Source organism: Argentina silus (assembly GCF_951799395.1).
Source record: "Argentina silus genome assembly, chromosome: 5".
Classification (NCBI taxonomy): Eukaryota; Metazoa; Chordata; class Actinopteri; order Argentiniformes; family Argentinidae; genus Argentina; species Argentina silus.
This window is the reverse complement of record NC_139659.1, coordinates 7,996,663-8,016,546: the sequence shown is the minus strand read 5'-3', so window position 1 is coordinate 8,016,546 and position 19,884 is coordinate 7,996,663. Positions and strand designations below refer to the sequence as shown.

Sequence of the window (19,884 nt, the reverse complement as noted above, 5' to 3'; positions counted from 1 at the left end):
AGTTACAGGGGGAGAGGAACAAGAGGGAGGCGTCAGCTGACTGCCCCCCTCCAATCAGATAAGTTCTGATGTAAGTGTTTAGCAGCTGCTAAGATCAGATGTATCGTGAGGGAGGGAGGGAGCGGGAGGCTGGAGCAGCGTGGCTATGCACCGGTAGGAAGGCATGAGAAGTCGGACACTATAACATGGACGAGTCCAGCATTCTGAGGAGACGAGGGCTACAGGTAGGGAAATGAACACAGATGTTTGTGGATGGGGAGGAGGTACGGTGGCTGTCTGAATACGGAGCAGGGCTTTGGCAGGGTGTGTGCTTTTCAAGAGAGCACTGTTAGGAGTTTCATACCTTTTGTCTTAACACTTGGGGCCACGGAGTGAATAACAATTTGGCTCTGTTGTGTGTGTGTGTGTGTGTGTGTGTAGGCTGCTTATATAGTCACAGAGCTGTGTTTTTAGTTTTCACTGCAGTGTGTGGATACACTCTTGCATCTAAAAAAGATTCTGTTTTGAGGTGACATTGAATTATATTATGATTGATGTTCATCGTAGGCAAGTTTGTGCTCCAACTTCTCTTTTGGTTATTTCATTATACACATTATAACTACGGCCACAGATTTCAGATTTCTGCATGACTTTAGTTGTGTAACCTGCCTGCAGTGAGATGTTGAGCTGCATGTTCCGAGAGGCGGATTGATTGTGTGTGAAGCGCTGTCAGCCGGGCTATTATGCTGTATTGACTACTTTATGATAATGGAGCAGATATTGAAGCATGTGCCTGGCTACGGAAGCCTTGATAAAAGTATTGGATGTGTGCAGAGCCACCGTCAACAACAAATACTCTGCTTTATCAATGCATGATTGCATTCATCATCACATAACAGAATATTTAAATGGACATGGAGTATCACTATGGGGGTTAAGAACATTGCAATTTAATAAAGACCTCAGATAACACAGTTACTGTCAGAAACCTACTTCCTTTTATATTTGAAGTTTTTTCTTCCAGTCAGTTGGCACAATCTACCAGCCACTAAATGTACATTTGAGCTCATCCTTACATTGTACATTGATTTGTTTTGACACAACAGCAATGCTGTTTTCATAGGTCACCACAGGCTTGTTGAGTTGGTTCGTGTCACTTTTGAGCGAACTCGTAGAAAGATTTGCTAATTGTTTTTATGTTCAACCAGAACCGTATTTTCCTGAACTCCCTGTAACTCATTGTATGTGCTATTCGTTTTAATTGGTCCTCTCTCTGTAGATGAATCAAAGCAATTAAATAGCTTTTATGGTCCAACATTACTTTCACTATAATCAAAGGTGATTTTTTTTTGCTTGTTAGAGATTGCATTTCCCCTGGTGCTATTTTAATTATTTGATTTATCAATGAAGCCTGGGACTAAAGGAGATGAGACATTTTTAGGTTGCTTGTTCACAATTATGCTACAGTATGAACGTGCTCTCCTGTGATTATACATTTTTAGGAACATTTGACTGCAGTAATGCTGACATTTAATTCCTGCGCTCCGAGTTTTTTTTTGATGGTCTTAATGGATTTCTTTATAGTAGCCATTAACATTTTGTGTAATTGCTATGTGCGTTTATCAGGAGCTCCCAAAGCTGTAATTTCCTTCACAGGAGCTGCTAATCTCACCAGCCTTTGTTGCCTACATTAACTTTAAAGGACACCGCTACCTCCCTCCTTGTTCATTGTTTCACACAAGACATTACGCCACGCTCCTTTATGTGGCCTGATCGGCGTCAGCTAAGCCAAACAAACAGAGCCTTCTCTGTGGTAGGCGACTCTATATTGCTCCAGAGCTAGTATTCAAATCGCAACAAGGAAGTTAGTTTGTCAGACAAATGAATGAGACAGTCTCTAACTCTCCATTCATCCTCACAACAGGAAGAGCTGACATCATTCAGCGTGAGAGATTATGTTTACATGTGATGAATGAGAAAAAATAGCCTTGTGCTATATATACTGTACAGTAAGTGGGTATCATAGTCAAAGGCCATCAGGAGAATGATAACGCATTTCTACATTGTTTAGACCTCTACTCAAATGCCTCTGTTCCTCTGTTATCTTGATTTTCTTTGGTGTGGTGATGACAAACGACTTTGCATAGTGTATAGTCTGGCAAAGTGTATAAACAGACAGATATGGGGCAAAGTGAAGATAATAAAGATTTGGTTGACTCTAACAGAACCCTCCCTATAGGTAAATGTTTCTTTAAGCTACATACAAGATATGTAAAGTAGTGAACTGTGACTTCCTGTGTCTATTTCCATCCTTGGACCTTATCCAACAAACTGCCACAGCAAAGTGTGCACTTAAACTCAAAACGTTCATCAGTTATTCATGACGTATCAGAAATCTTCAAATATTTACACTTCATTGCATGTTTACTGTCTACATTATTGATTGGCTCCTTGTTTGTGTGTAGACAAGTGAAATTGAGCACAAACCTGTAGGACATTCTAAAGCCAGATAAATGGAATGACATGAATACGCCCCTCAGCTCATCTAAAGTATGCGTGCATGTGTTATGCCTCTTACCCATATAATGGCTATTGAGCAGGGGATGCTGGTGGAGGTAGAAATCTGACGACAGGCTCATTTGAATGCCTCCTATTGTGTGGTTTTGTTTTGGGGATGATTAGTATTCCTTATTCCATAAAACCAGGGCATACAGTCAAGGATATGCATTTTTAGAGGACATGAAAATAACATAAAATGCTCTTTTATAAGAAGTTAGAACTTGTGGGAAAGTTGGCAGAGTATATTTGTGGACTTAGCTGTGCCAAAACAACTCCCAAAACATACACTACATTGCTGTTGTTTCCCTGACACCAAGTCCCTTAGTGAATGTCCTAAAAACATTGTCCAGCTACTGTAAGGTGGCCTATTCAGATAGATGGCCTTATCACGTGCTACGATCTGTGTTGCTGCTCTGGTGCCCCATGAAATAAATATTATTAGCACATTGCATATAGCAGGGTACTAGCGGGGTACTAGGCAGTAATAAGAATAAATAGACAGTTGTGCTGTTGTTGTATTAGGCTAGCTTTATAATTACAGTTGCTTACATGGTGCCTAATTCTCTAGAGGTTTTACTGCATTCGTTTGTTTCATTTAGCTCAGTTCCACACGTATGGTAAATAAGAAGTAATGGGGCCTGTGCAGTGTGATGAGATGTGCACATATAATTGCTTTTTCCATGGAGGTTATTATTCTGCCGTATAACTGAGTGGTTGTGTTGTTTCATATTTTCTATTTTTTTCTCCAAAATTATACTGATTAAAATAACAGGTTTCTATGTGTTGAAATGAAGTGGCCATGAGTCATGTCTGATGTCTCATTCTACAGTGCATCAGATCCTATTTCTCTACCCCAATATTACAATTTAGGGGGCCACCTACATGTAATGTATGTATGTACTGTGCTGCCTGAAAGTTTGTGAACGACAGGGATGGTCATTATTTTTTAATAAAATATTAAAATTAACTTATAAAATCTTATCTAAACCCAATTTCATAATAAAGACATTCCAAATAAAGGACACAAACAAAAAAATATGATATATTTAAAACATTTATTTAATGGAAATGGTTTATTTAACAAAAACTCAGATTTCATGTGTGCAAAATATGTGAACCTCTTCAGTCAATAGCTTGTGACACCTCCATTAGCAGCAATAACTTGGCCAATCCAAAACACAAATCTTTTTTCTCCTGAGCCATTCTTTGGTAGATTTGCTTGAATGCTTTGGGTCGTTGTCTTGTTGGAAGACCCATTTTTAGCCCAGCTTTAGCTCCTTGACTGATGGCTTGAAGTTCTGTTCAAGAATCTCCTGGTATATCTCAGAATTCATGGCTCCCTTAATGATGATCAAGATCAAGATCATCAAGATGATGTGGAGTCGTCCAGGTCCAGAGGAGGAAAAGCAGCCCCAGATCTTGACATTCCCACCACCGTGCTTGACTGTTGGGATACGGTTCTTTTGGTGGTCGGCAGTGTTGGGATGTCGCCAAACATAGTGGTTTTGATTGACCAAAAAGGTCAATTTTGGACTCATCTGTCCAGAGAATGGACTTCCAGAAACCTTCAGGCTTGTCCAGGTGGTCCCTGGCAAAGTTAAGATGTTTTGACAACAGAGGCTTCTTCCTAGCAACCCTCCCATGAATGCCATTTTGATTCAGTGATCTGTATGAATGTTTGATTCAAAGTGCTCTACAAAGGCCTTGACCAGTAAAATGCTCAACGATGATCTCTGAGTTTTGAAGTGACACAAGCATTTCTATTCAGGATCTACTGTTATATCACTCATCATGCTGAGTGTATTGCCTCAGGGTCGTCTAGCACGTTCTATACAAGAATATGGTGTATGCAGTCAGACTCAGTCTATGCATTGCTATCTGGGGAAATGCCATTTGAGAAAGGTCCAATCTTCTCCTAGGATGTTATCAGATCATGTCTGTGTATTTGTATTCACAACATGACATTTGCTCACAATCTGCCTGGGGTTGGTGCACTTATAATCTGCTTGTGAGTATTTCTCCTGGTCAGCAACATCTTTTTATTTCATCCACACTGTTGGGTGAATAGCGCTTTGCATAGGCTTATTCTGTAGTATCAAGTGAATTGATTGGATATCAGTAGTATTAAGCATGCATGAACTGCTGGAGTGTTTCAGGTGCAGAGTTTGGCCTTGAAGTCGATGATGTTTCAGTGTCCTTCAAAATGGACAAAATGAATGTTCTTGTGAAAATAATGACTAAAATGGGGTGTGCTGATATTGAAGCGAGAATGATGGATTCAAGCCTTGTCCATTACTGTCTACAGTACATCAATTGCCTAAGAAGTGCTTGTTGAAGTTGCTGCATGTCCAAGTGTCAGATGAGACAGTTCAGTTGCTTAGATCTTAATTTAAGCAAAGCCAATCAGACTGCTAGTGTTTTTTGATTGGACTTGTGTTTTTGTAAGTGTTTGTTTTTTTGTGTGATAGAGAATACTTTTTCAAGTAGAGTATGTGTTATGAGTATGTTGTGCTGTCTCTGAGACCACAAACGGCAAGTTTCACCGTTTTCATACCCGTTCAGTCAATATTTTCTGATTTAAAGTAATGAGGCGCTTGTTGAGAAATGAGATATTCCTGAGCTGAGGAATGAAGCCTCATCACATGGACAGAGTCAGAGCAGGCAATTGATACATTTATGACAGACTGCATCTCCTTATCAGGTGAAGTGCTGAGAAATGTCAACAAAACAGTTCAGTAAAACATCCCATAGTAATTGTGAGTTTTGCCATAGAGATTGCCTCTCTCTCCATATCGTAACACAGGAATCAATACCTGGCCAAGTGAGCTGGTGATATTGGTGGACAGTTTTATGATTATAATTTCAGGGGGTAGCAGTGGATTATCCGCTTGATGTGACTGAGTCAAGTAGTGTAATAAAATCAAAAAAAGGGCTGTGCAAACATATTTTTGGGGGTGATTTGTCCCCTGAATTATATGAATAATGTATTGTATACTGTACAGTACATACACTCACTGAGCACTTTATTAGGAACACTAAACTAGTAGTGGGTAGGGCCTCCCTTTGCTCTCAAAACAGCCTCAATTCTTTGTGGCAATGATTCCACAAGATGTTGGAAACATTCCTTTGAGATTCTGATCCATGATGACATGATTGCATCACGTAATTCTTGCAGATTTTTCAGGTGCACTTTCAAGCTGTGAATCTCCCATTCTACCACATCCCAAAGGTGTTCTATTGGATTCAGATCTGGTGACTGGGAAGGCCACTGAAGGACACTAAACTCATTGTCATGTTCATGAAACCAGTTTGAGACGACTTTTGCTTTGTGACATGGTGCATTATCATGCTGGAAGTAGCCATTAGAAGATGGGTAAATTGTGTCCATGAAGGGATGCACATGGTCAGCAATAATACTAAAATAGGCTGTGGCATTCAAGCGATGATTGATTGGTATTAACGGGTCCAAAGTGTGCCAAGAAAACATTCCCCCACACCATTACACCACCTCCACCATGAGAAGGTGTACAGGTGTTCCTAATAAAGTGTTTAGTAAGTGTACATATCACACTTCCAAGGTGGTACGCTCTACACAGTAGGTTCAGTTTTTAATTTTCAGTAAATATATGTAGAGTATTGTAATGTATCGCCATACAGTGCATTCGGAAAGTATTCAGACCCCGTAACTTTTTCCACATTTTGTTATCTTACAGCCTTATTCTAAAATGGATTCAATTCATTTTTTTCCTCATCAATCTACACACAATACCCCATAATGACAAAGCGAAAACAGGTTTTTAGAAATGTTTGCTAATTAATTAAAAATAAAAAAACTCATCACATTTACATAAGTATTCAGACCCTTTGCTATGACACTCGAAATTGAGCTCAGGTGCATCCTGCTTCCATTGATCATCCGTGAGATGTTTCTACGACTTGATTGGAGTCCACCTGTGGTAAATTCAATTGATTGGACATGATTTGGAATGGCACACACCTGTCAATATAAGGTCCCACAGTTGGTCCCACAGTGCATGTCAGAGCAAAAACCAGGCCATGAAGTCGAAGGAATTGTCCGTCGACCTCCGAGACAGGATTGTGTTGAGGCACAGATCTGTGGAAGGGTACAAAAACATTTCCGCAGTATTGAAGGTCCCCAAGAACACAGTAGCCTCCGTCATTCTTAAATGGAAGAAGTTTGGAACCACCAAGACTCTTCCTAGAGCTGGCTGCCCGGCCAAACTGAGCAATAGGGGAACAAGGGCCATCGTCAGGGAGGTGACCAAGAACCCAATGATCACTCTGACAGAGCTCCAGAGTTCCTCTGTGGAGATGGGAGAACCTTCCAGAAGTACAACCATCTCTGCAGCGCTACACCAGTCAGGCCTTTATGGTAGAGTGGCCAGACGGAAGCCACTCTTCAGTAAAAAGCACAGCCTGCTTGGAGTTTACCAAAAGGCACCTAAAGGACTCTCAGACCATGAGAAACAAGATTCTCTGGTCTGATGAAACCAAGATTGAACTCTTTGACCTGAATGCCAAGCGTCACGTCTGGAGGAAACCAGGCACCGCTCATCACCTGGCCAATACCATCCCTACGGTGAAGCATGGTGGTGGCAGCATCATGCTGGCAGGGACGTGGAGACTAGTCAGGATCGAGGAAAAGATGAATGGAGCAAAGTACAGAGAGATCCTTGATGAAAACCTGCTCCAGAGCACTCAGGACCTCAGACTGGGGCAAAGGTTCACCTTGAAACAGGACAACGATCTAAGCACACAGCCAAGACAACGCAGGAGTGGCTTCGGGACAAGACTCTGAATGTCCTTGAGTGGCCCAGCCAGAGCCCGGACTTGAACCCGATCGAACACCTCTGGAGAGACCTGAAAATAGCTGTGCACCGATGCTCCCCATCCAACCTGACACAGCTTGAGAGGATCTACAGAGAAGAATGAGAGAAACTCCCCAAATACCGGTGTGCCAAGCTTGTAGCGTCATACCCAAGAAGACTTGACGCTGCCAAAGGTGCTTCAACAAAGTACTGAGTAAAGGGTCTGAATACTTATGTAAATGTGATATTTCATTTTTTATTTTTAATAAATTAGCAAACATTTCTAAAACCCTGTTTTGGCTTTGTCATTATGGGGTATTGTGTGTAGATTGATGAGGGGAAACAAATAATTTAATGCATTTTAGAATAAGGCTGTAACATAACAAAATGTGGGAAAAGTGAAGGGGTCTGAATACTTTCCGAATGCACTGTATGTGAAGTATCGCAATAGTATCGTATTGTGACCCATGTGTTGTGATATGTATTATATGATGAGGTCCTTGCCACAATACCCTGCCCGTACTATTGTATGCATGCATTGTCAGTATCCACCTTCTCCAAACCAAGCAGTGTGTATTGAACAAACACCAAGTTTAGCTGTTTTAAATGTCAGTGCTGTTTAATACGTAAGGCTATTTTCCCTGGCAGTTTGTCAGTCCAGTTGGCAAAGGATGGAGGATTTGCTCTCAGAGCTACAATATACTGTGGATTTGATTTCTGTCTTTAGTAGGTGTTCCAGGCAGATAACTTGTTATATTGATCTCCTTGACCTCCACAAATCCCTTGATGCTCTTGAGGTCTCTGGCCACTGCCTTGGAAGATGAAGTCAAGTTAACATTGTTAACTGTAATTTATAATCTGGCTATTGGCAACATTAAAGATTTTTCTTTTTAAGATGAGTGTAGTTAAAAGTGTTCATATTTAATATCATCCTTTATTTGGACACATGAGTTCCTATAATAAAACAAGAAACTAATATATTCCTTAATCTAAAAAATATTATCATTGTTCATTCATCTAAAAAGAGAGTCGAAAAAATCAGGAGCTTATCTCTTCTCTCAGATCAATGAGATATCTCTGATATGTATGGAGATGGTGGGAGAATTATTAGCTATGATGATAGGATGTCACATTTCTTTTGAACATGATGGCTTTATTGTTTTCAGTGAGATATTAGACATGAGAATCACCCACGTTTTACTCCCAATGTTTCCCATACAGTACCAACCAGAGACAGCCCTGTGACGAGCCTGTCTGATAGGAACTCATCAATCAAACTTCAGCTAATATTCCACATCAACCCAGAAAGCCTTTGAAGGCTGTAGTTTTTTTTCTGACATTAATTTTGTGGAGGTGGATATAAACCCATTGCTCATACTGAGTAATTGTCAGAATGACAGCACAGAGTGAAAAAGGCACATAAATTGAAAAAAAGCCTTAAACAGACACACTTGAGAGATGTTTCTCCACTAAGGTATCTAGGGAACTCATGCAGCTCTCTTTGATGTCAACTTTCTTCTCTGCACCTCCAAAATGTCCCCCTTTCAGCCCTTCCCCAAACACTGTGTTGGATGTTTCTGTCATTGTTTACCAATAAGATTGCCTTTCAAACTTTTTTTCCTATCATCTTGAATGTGATGTGTGAAATACTCTCATACATACACTCGTACAGCTGTGAGACACACTATACATTTGGATTGACAACACATCACTGCTCCACCCTCACGCAGACCCCCTCATGTCATGAAATCTAGACTAAATAGCCAGCTGGTACAGTTATGTGTGTGGTCATGTGAATCATCATTCTATTTCTATGACGTGAACTGGCTGCAGGGTAAATGGAACCCTGGAGGTTGTGCTACTGGTTTGTTGTGGATGTGATGTTATTGTCTCTCTACCCAGTTATGTTACCACATTCAGTGTGCTTAGAGTGCAGGGTTTTTTCCCTGCAAGTCAGCAGTTTACCATGTCGAAGCAAGTGCACTTTTGATCTTGAGACGAAGAAGAAACCAAGCAAAATCAAAGGGAATTATTAATAAACCCTCATGAGAAGGCTTTTAAAGAGGCAATGCCACAGCTTTGATATCACGTCCAGGAGTTGAAGAGTTCCTGCTAGCGGTCATCCAGTGACATTGGCCCTGCGGAGTAGTTGAACCATCTGAAGTGGTTCACGTCAAAATCAACTGCACACTCCCACCGACTGTCATGTCATCACTGTGGGGAGAATAGATTTTCCGATGTAGCACTCTGATGTAGTTCCATGAGATCGTTTTATAGTCCTGACAGTTTGGTAGACGAGGAGGGAGTCCGCTGGTAAAAGCTTTGTCTCCAGCCCTCAGTGCCTCCATTCTCTCTGAAATATTCTGTCAATACCAACGAGCATCATGCTTCAGAGGGCCCTCCTCTACCCTGCAACCACCTCGAGTATTACAGTATCTACTGATGTCTAAGAGATGAGTCCCTTTTCCTTGTTACCTTGGCTAGAAATTATATAGTAGCACAAAATGGCAGGAAACCAAGTCCCCCCCCAACCGCCCCCCCACCCAAAGCTAGATGCAGTGTTCTATCAAGAATGTAGTTGCAATTCCTGAGAAGCAAACTTGAACCTACAGTACAATGCATTATAGAGAACATAATTGGTCTCAGGCTTGATGAGACACAGTTGCATGACTCTTCACAGCCTGTTTATTTTTAGGAAGCCTATTGACACAAATAACAGTTTCTCTGAAGAGTAAACAAGAAACATAGTTTGTCTAATGCTGTAGGCTTACTGCATGTGATATTGTTGCATCCAGCTTTGTGGTCGATTAAGTCAACCAAGAAGGTTGACTAAGGACTTGGATGGCTAATAATAAACACAAAACCTCTCATTGTGAATGAATTTCCTCTTTTAAAGTAGTGCTGCATTTTGCTGAGTGAGTTGGAAGCAGAGAGAAGGAAAACAACTCTGAAAAGGGCTCTCATGATGTGTGTGTCTCTGTACATGGCACAGCTTGATTGCTGTGTCTTTGACCCCACCTACTAAGGAGTATAAGTCTCCAGAAAATGCCTGGCAACAGCTTATTCCTTAGTCTATGAGTATATTCACTTTGTATAGCTGTAAAGCATTACTCTGGCTTGGTGGAAATAATCATGGCTATATTGATCTTGTACGCCTAAATCTTGCTTGTTTACATATTTCAGCCCAGTGAGGAGTAAAACATTGATTCCTATACGCCAAACATATTCCTACCTACTTTGTCTCCTTTTTTGAGTGAGCATTGATGGATGGAAACCTTGCACATCAAGGCCCTTTCTGCTCTTTGGAAAATAGTTGAGTCTGCTCCGGTTTCATCACAGTCTCTTTAGGAGAGTATTAAGCCGGCACACACATTGATCTCTAGATGAGTGTGACCCTGGTTCTTCTGACAGACCCCCCCGTCACAACCCCAGCCTTCGCAGGTCATCCAATCTGACCATCCTGATACAACAGGAGGCCATGTTATCAGAGGACAGAGCTGATGGAACACATCACTCTTGGGTCATTAAAGGTGAAGCATAGTTTAACGTGTTGCTGCCATTGGTTGCTGCACTCTGTGGCCACACTGATCATTTGAAAACGTGGGTTTACAGAGGGTTTACAGAGAATGGTCTGAAAAAGAGAAAATATCCAGTGAGCGGCAGTTCTCTGAGCAAAAATGCCTTGTTGATGCCAGAGGTCAGAAGAGAATGGCCAGACTGGTTCGAGATGATAGAAAGGGTTAGGGTTATGGTTACATCATAGATGTGCAGCCAACAAATCTGCAACAACTGCGTGATGCTATCATGTCAATATGGGCCAAAATCTCTGAGGAATGTTTCCAGCGCCTTGTTGAATCTATGCCACAAAGAATTAAGGCAGTTCTGAAGGCAAAAGGGGGTCCAACCCGGTACTAGGAAGGTGGACCTAATAGGTGGACCTAATAAAGTGGCCGGTGAGTGTATATCTAGCACTCATAGTAGAGTTAGCTAATTACTGTACACTCAGTTAGCAGTTGGCAATTGCATGTTTTCTCCTCTTCAGGGAAGTATAAATAACAAACCCAGATGGAGTGTAGCGTCTCGCCACGTTCCTCTGTGACTGTCACAGCCATGTTCCCCTACCACTCCTCTCTCTCACACACACTCCCTCTCTCCTCTTTCTCTCTCCTCTCTCTCTCTCTCTCCCTCTCTCCTCTTTCTCTCTCTCTCTCTCTCTCTCTCTCTCCTCTTTCTCTCTCTCTCCCTCTCTCCTCTTTCTCTCTCTCTCCCTCTCTCCTCTTTCTCTCTCCTCTCCCTCTCTCCTCTTTCTCTCTCTCTTTCTCTCTCTCTCTCTCTCTCCTCTTTCTCTCTCTCTCTCTCTCTCTCTCTCTCTCTCTCTCTCTCTCTCTCTCTCACTCTTTCTCTCTCTCCCTCTCTGTGTATGCACTGTTTCATTAGTACATGGTTGCACACCACGGTAAGCCCATGCACTTTGATTTGTCTTCACACCATATGGGGGAGACTAGCCGCCACGCTTCAGGGGTGTCTGCTTTCAAAATAGACCTCTCTTTCTGTTTGAGTATGGCATACTGCCGCACAGCATCAGGTGTGAACAGACTAGGAAGCAACATGAGTCTGAAGTCATTTTTCATGTAAGTATATTCATAGTGGATATATTTATTTTGAATATGAATCATTCTTTTAATGTTTTTCATAGCTGTTGGTTTGCCAATGTTGGTAGAATTCACATGAGTGTAAGTCATTGTGTCCTGGTAATTGTCTTGAACCATCTGCGGTCATGTCTCCTTATGAAAAACTGCCCTTGGTCCATTGCAGCCAGCAGGAAGGGGGCAAATATGAAGCCTTAATTAATGGCAGTAGGGAGGAGGGCTTAGCATGCTTTCTGCTGACCAGAATGAACCAGAATGCCCTTTAAACCACATCAACTCTGTCTGTCTCTGCTATTTAGGACAAAGGGCCATCTCTCCTATGATGATAAATAATTATCAGATTTTTTTTTTTAGATGTTTATCTATCTATTTTTTTCAGATGTTTATCTATTTCAGAAACATACATAGGATGTTGTTTTTAATGGCTCATTTACTGATGTACACTCACTTAACACTTTATTAGGAACACTATACTAATACTGGGTAGGGCCTCCCTTTGCTCTCAAAACAGCCTCAATTTTTCATGGCATTGATTCCTTTGATATACTGGACCATGATGACATGATTGCATCACGCAATTCATACAGATTTTTCAGGTGCACTTTCAAGCTGTGAATCTCCCGTTCTACCACATCCCAAAGGTGTTTTATTGGATTCAGATCCGGTGACTGGGAAGGCCACTGAAGAACACTGAACTCATTGTCATGTTCATGAAACCAGTTTAAGACGACTTTTGCTTTGTAACAAAGTGCATTATCATTCTAGAAGTAGCCATTAGAAGATGGGTAAATTGTGGCCATGGAGGGATGCACATGGTCAGCAACAATACTCAAATAGGCTGTGGCATTCAAGTGATGATTGATTGGTATTAACGGGCCCAAAGTGTGCCAAGAAAACATTTCCCACACCATTACATGACCTCCAGCATGAGAAGGTGTACAGGTGTTAATAATAAAGTGCTCGGTGAGTGTATATGAATGGATTTGAGTTCTGCTATTGCTGTTTGTGTTTCTTAGATTTTTCTTATGCTTCAGGGAATCTGTACTGTATGTTTTTGGAAATAGTGCTGATACAGTCAACCTAGCATAAGTGCAAGCTCCCTTTACAGGTATATGCAATGCTGTTTATCACTGCCAATTCAAAAAGCTACATTTTCTTTACTTCCTGTTGATACTTGATACTGCATGCATGGGTTTATTTGTGCACTTCAGGGTTTATCAGTATATCCATGCAGGTGTGGAATGTACTTATCTACTGTAAATGCTCCCCTCTGGTGGTATTCTAATACAATTGCATTCCCTAAGTATACTGCAATAGACACATTATTGAATGACCTCACATTATTGCCTTTTCAACTAACAGAATAAAGGTATTTTCAATTGCAGCATTCATACTGTACCATTCAAAATTATTTAATGCGTTAATTGCTAATGTGATCTTGAAATTCTATAAAAGCATCTATCATGCACCCAGCCCCTGGGGCTTACTCTAGCTTTCATAGCTGTTGCCTCAGAAATGGCTGTATAGCCTGCACTTGTAATGGTCAAGTAATTGGATAATTTTCTTTTCAACCTCTTCAACACATTTATAAATGCCAGATGATTATATATGATTGACCTTGTGTGAACAGTGAATGAATTGCATTAATTTTGAATTGGTTTATTAATAATTGTGTAACTCAGTGTTTTTATCTGAAGGGATCAGATTGTTTCATTTCTGTCATGTTTTAGGTGTGTGTGTGTGTTGATGAGTCACTTTGAGTCACAATGTTTTATATTTTCCATGTATCCTAATGTTTTTCTTCTTTTCCATTTACAGAAGGAGCTGAGCCTTCCAAGAAGAGGGAGTTTGTAAGTATAGCTGGTTGTTATGTTGTACATGTACAGTACAGTTTATGTCTCCACAATAGATGCCACTTATGTATGCCAGCTCCTAGGTGCTCCTAGGTATTTTATTTCTGCAAAAGCCGAACAAAGGAATTAATTAACTATTCATGGTTGACTGGTCAGGGCGTGCAGGTGATCATTTTGTATTCCTTATTTCAGTGTGGTTAACACAAGAGTATGCTCACTCATGCTGATCTGCTGTATTATCAGAATGGTATCAACACACAAGCTGTAAATTAATGTAAATAGGTCTCCCAATTAGAAGTACAGTAAAAGCAATTTATTTAAAAATGCTGAATAAACAAACCTCAATTGGCCCACAAGGAGTAAATAGCTGAAATTCAATTCATGCCTGCAAATGTAACAAATTGTAACAAAACATGATTGGCAATGGATGTTCTGATATTTACCTTGCCCTCATTGGACCCAGTGCCCAATCACAGTCTTCACTGACTGCCAGGCCATTTTTTTAGTGTCAGAATCAGATTGTAAAGAAATGAGTTGGTTTATCTTCAGACAATCAAACACTACAGGGTTCTATGAGATGATGCATGTGCCCGGACTGGCACATTTTTAATGCATTACTGATTACAGACTGTGACCTCATGGCAGGGAGGCAGACAGCCAGTCCTGACACTGCCTGTATGTAGTAGGATAAAGATGCTGATCTAAGGACAGTTTGGCAGGTTCCTCCTAGGGGTTAAGGTTAGGATTGGGGGAGGTTAAGCTGATCCCAGAGATCTATGCCTGAGGGCAATTTCTATCCGTAGCCTGGTCCTGAAAGATCCAGATAGGATTTACTCTGTGCATGGCATGCCACTCCATTAAGCCACACAGAGGCGTCCATCTCCCATGTATTTTGCGCTTTCACCATGGGATGTGTGGCAGTCTGAGAGACTTCAGTTTGACTTGTTTTATGAGGGGGAAGGTGTTCAGTGTGCCACCATGCTGCTCTACCTGCCAGCTCAGCAGGGGCCCAGATGGAGGTGACTCACTAATGGGTGGCAGGGGACCATCATCTGAGCCCAGGGGCCTAGTGCCTCTGGTATCCATGGTGATGACATGGTGACATCATAGAGTTCACCTCAGTTTTTTTTTCTTCATAATTAATAAGTTCATGAATAAGTTTGTTTTTGAGTAAAGTCTCGTCATTGTCATCAGTTCTTTGTGACTTCGGAAAGATGGGAAAATGTCCAGATGTTTATCAATTGTAAACAAAGCTATGATTATAACTCAAACTTTAACAATGAAGATAGATGCGGGACAAAATTCAAAACAGTTTGTTTTGTGTATACTTGAAATAGGTCAGACAGGTTTGATTTCCAGTCATTAGTATTTATTTCCATCTATTTATAGGCTGACCTTAATGACTTGGAGGCTTGTGCATGGTACAATTAAATGACTGGAAATAGATCTCTTGGTAACAGACACTCGGAAAGTATTCAGACCCCTTCACTTTTTCCACATTATGTTGTGTTATAGACTCAATTTAAAATGGATTAAATTAAATGAATTTGCCATCAATCCACACACAATACCCCAGAATGACAAAGCGAAAACAGGTTTTTAGAAATTTCTGTAAATGTATTAAAATCGAAATGCATAAATACCTCATGTACATAAGTATTCAGATACTCTTAAAATTAGCTAAAATGCAAAAATGTCGTCAACAAATCACTCACTAAGTTGAATTGAGTCCATCTTAATGCAAGGATAATAGTTCATGTAATTTTGGAATTAATATCTTTATTTTTATAGGGTCTCTATAGCTATAGCAGAAATAAAAATATAAAAACCAATTCATAGAAAACAAAAGGTAATGACAATTGAGACAGAGAGAACAGAGGCCAGATAGAAAAGCTATTTTTAACTGGTGTCACAAGACCATGGTATTCACATGCTGCACAGAAAATAGTGTTTCAACAAGGGCCATAAGAGTTTAGTAAGACTTATTGAGACTTAACGCACTCTGATGACTTCACATAGTAAACAGTGCACTGAGGATAGACCCTCGAGTCGCTGTGAACACCATTTATAGGAATCAATTACACAATGTGTGGATCAGGTTGTCATTACAAACTGAGCAAATGGAGAGGAACAAAACTGCTCAGGAATGCGACCCTGAGGCCTGGGGAGGCTTACAAAAATCTACCAAGTTGAATGGTGGAGAGGAAAAAGCACAGTCGATGGGACAACATCATCTCAGTCACTCTACAAAATTGGTCTATAACCAAGTGGCCAAAAAGAATCCCTTGATGGAAAATAATCTCTCTAATATATAATTGTGTCTGCAACAATGAATTCAAGTGATACAGCAAAGAAAGTGGCTGGAAATGTGTTTATTTGGTTTTACTACAAAACGGTAAGTTTGATGCAAATCCTGGTTTTTAATAAATTTACTGAAATTTAAAAAAACATATTTTCGCTTTGTCATTTTGGAGTATTGTGTGTGGATTGATGGCAAATTCTTTTAATTTAATCAATTTTAAAATGAGTCTATAACACAACAAAATGTGGAAAAAGTGAAGGGGTCTGAATACTTTCCGAAGGCACTGTAAATGACCACGATAAGTTGAATGCTTAATAAATGGAGTTACTCAATGCTTGAATTTAGTTTTAAAGCTGGTTGTTACAGTAGCAAGCTCTTTGAAATTGTCACGTGCTAAAATATTCTAATGGAAGGGTGCCGTACTAGTTGACGAACAGTTTTCATGACAATTTTACCAGACTTAGCAGGTGCTGTCCAACTCTAGCACTATCCCAGCTCACCACACCTCCTTGCCATACTGGTATTGTACTCTGGCTACTGGCCCAGTTTGCTGCTGTGTCTAGCTTGTCCATACACTGTTCACCATTGTTATTCTGTCAGTGCTTTACAAATGTTTAGGTGCTTGGCCCAACTCTAGTCTCCCATTCTTTATATTCATGGGCAGCTTTTCCTGTATTTGTTCTGTACTGTAAATATAGGTCAGCAACACCTATTTATAAAATGTACAATAGAGAGAAAGTAGGCTACAGTCAAATACATCTGAGGGGGACTAAAATGTGTCTTTGTGCTCTGTTTTTGAGTTATGTTGCAAGACTGTATTTTGCAAATGCTCTATTGATGCAAATCCAACATTGACAAATGGTGTTCCAATAAGTCTTGGACAGTGTGTCAGTGATTTATGACACGTCCCATACATACGACAAGCCACCCACTACATGATGATTGTGTGTCTGCTGTTATGTTGTTATGTTGACAATGTGTTTGTGAGGGCCAAAATGCAGCCAAAGAATGAATGACCAACAAATACAAAGTTCATCAACTCAGTGGGACAATCAGATGACTGTTTGACAACAACAATGACCTGTTTTCTTTGCAGTTCAAGCTAAGGTTATGGAACGTTTTGCAAAAACACAAGGTCTTTTTGAGGAGCAAGGTTTCTTAATAATGTGCTTTCATGTAAAAGGCTGCCTCGGCTTTACACTGGATGACTCGTGCACAATATGCCAATCCAATTGTGTCAAGAAGTAGCCTTGGGTGTTGAACCCGCAGGCCGTAAGACCCCCCCCCCCCATCCCCCCTCCCCCCAAGATGCAGATTTGCACTATACTGCTGCTCAATATTGCTGTTGTGTTCTGGTGCTATACACTTTGCCAACTTATGTTAAAATTATTATTCTATTCTATTGCATTGTTTATTGTTTGATTGTTGTTTGCTACATTATTGAGGAGCTAGCTTGCCCTAAGCAATTCATTGCAACGTCTATGACGGTATTCTGTGTATATGATAAATACGCTTTGATTTGAAGAGATTCCATACTCAAGAGCCCCGAGTAAAACCATCTCCAAAGGGGAGCATAGAACATGTTCAAGGATAAGAATTCCCTTTAGATAAACCAAGGAACAGGTATTAAACCAAGGGACAGGTATTAAACCAAGGGACAGGTATTAAAACAAGGGACAGGTATTAAACCAAGGGACAGGTTTTAAACCAAGGGACAGGTGTTAAACCAAGGGACAGGTATTAAACCCAAGGGACAGGTATTAAACCAAAGGGACAGGTATTAAACCCAAGGGACATCCAAACACCACCTAAATCAATGTCATTTTCTGGCAAAATTGTCTTTTTAAACACATGGATGTTGGAATCTTTCTTGTCAACCTCTGTTACAACCAAACATTTTCTTTTCTTTCTTTTTATTTAGCACAGTCCACCTTACCTTTGGTTGTCAGGTTGGTGAGCTATTGGTGTTGATGAGTGATAAAGGGAGCCTGTTTTAAACTCTAAATGAACCAGATTTTGCCATCAAGTGAGTGAGTTAGGCCGGTGTAGAGTAACAGTACCGTATGAATGAGTGGCTCCATTGGGTTTTTTGTGGGCTGCCCTAGTTCTGCTGTAGGTGCATACAGTAACTGGATTCTTTCCTTACGCCCCACTTACTGCCTGCCTGCCCTACTGGTTTATTTGCTGATGCCAAGCGTGCTGTCATCTGCAATAGTGCTTTGTTCCTAGACCCTGCACATGGTAATAAACAATTGATAGGTTTGCAGCAACAGGAGTGTATTATCTGTCTGGTCTGCTGTGCTCCCTGTTTGTTCTGTAACACACTGTTTCCGAGCAGTCCTGGAAGCATGGCTGCTTTACTGTTGACTATAACATTTTTCCTATTTTTGAGTGAGTTAAAACTAGAGTATCCTACCTGTACATGCATCTTCACAGCATAAGCTGTATAAACACAATATTCAAGTCAGGACGTCAAGTTTAACCATTTAGTGCATGAAAATGATAATACATTTAAGCTTGGCGTATTTGGATGACTCTGCTCTCTAGAGCTCCCTGCCTGGAGTTAAACAACTACAACATACTATATAATATGGCAACTCGGTCGCTCCATATGTAGGTAGACTACATACATGACCTAGTGGGTGGAGGCTGGGGGTGGTGGGTGGGGCGACAACACAAAACCTGCTCTCATAGTCAGTACAATGATGTCACAACTGTTGAATGCTATGGAGGAGCGTTCACTTTGCCAGATTTAAGCCTCTTTCCCTTGAACATGTGACCTGTATTTGTGCATCCATGTGAACCAGCTGTTCCGTCACCTGAGCTGCGCTGTTGTCATGTCTGTGTGCAGTTATGTCAGAGTTTTTTTTAAGTATCTTTCAGTATGTGCTTATTATGATAGACTGTCAATAGTGTAGCTATTGATGCTTCATATCTTAATTGTATTAAGATTATTTGAAGATACATACAACAATGAGTAAGGGGATAATACATGTCAGGGTGTGTTATTGATAACGTATAAGCACTTGTCCCCAGGGGGATCTTAAAGCCCAGCAGGGGGGTGGGAAGGTCTGTGGCCTCATCATCCCCCATCACCCCTCTGAGGTTTGCTCCTGCCTTCCCTTCTGTATCAGTCTCACATACACTCTCTGTCTCACTGCTAACCCAGTTTCAGCCCATCAATGTACAGAGTTTCCTGTATCTGTGAGGTGAACATTTGTGAAAATGTAAACAATTACCTATGTTGTAGGCACTAGGCATGTATCCTGCACAGTGTCACTGATATGGACTGACAAGTGTTTTAATGCGGTGGTTTTGATGGAAGGGGGAGATATGGAGATGACATTGTGTGGTCAGGTGGACCGCTGTGGTGTGAGGACCAGCCAGGGTGATGTGATGGGGAAGGATAGATGCCATACAGAATGAATGCACTCACTGCTCTAAGCTCTGCTGTGTTGATGTAGTGAATCACCAGTCAGTGGAGGAGGGGGGAGGAAGAGACGCAAGTGTGTGTGTGTTTGTGAAGGAGAGGGGGGGCGTGTGTTAGGGGAGGGGAGAAAGGGTATTGTCCTGCCTCCATGCCCTCCTCAGGCGACTGAAAATCTCGTCTGACAGCCTCAAGGTGGAACGTGGAAGGACCAAAAACAAGCGCTGTGTTTCCCCCCCCCTTCTTTCCCCTCCTCCCCCTTTTTTTTTGGAGAGAGGTGGCTAGC

At 41.0% G+C, this 19,884-nt stretch overlaps 1 protein-coding gene across 1 annotated transcript in view; it reads left to right on the top strand.

The window, feature by feature from the left end:
- mast4 (microtubule associated serine/threonine kinase family member 4) overlaps positions 1-19,884 on the top strand; it is an 83,315-nt gene that overhangs the window by 27,758 nt on the left and 35,673 nt on the right. Inside the window, exon 4 of the mRNA XM_083670485.1 lies at positions 13,835-13,866. Within this exon, the coding sequence (XP_083526611.1) occupies positions 13,835-13,866 (32 nt within the window). The remainder of the gene's footprint in view (positions 1-13,834; positions 13,867-19,884) is intronic.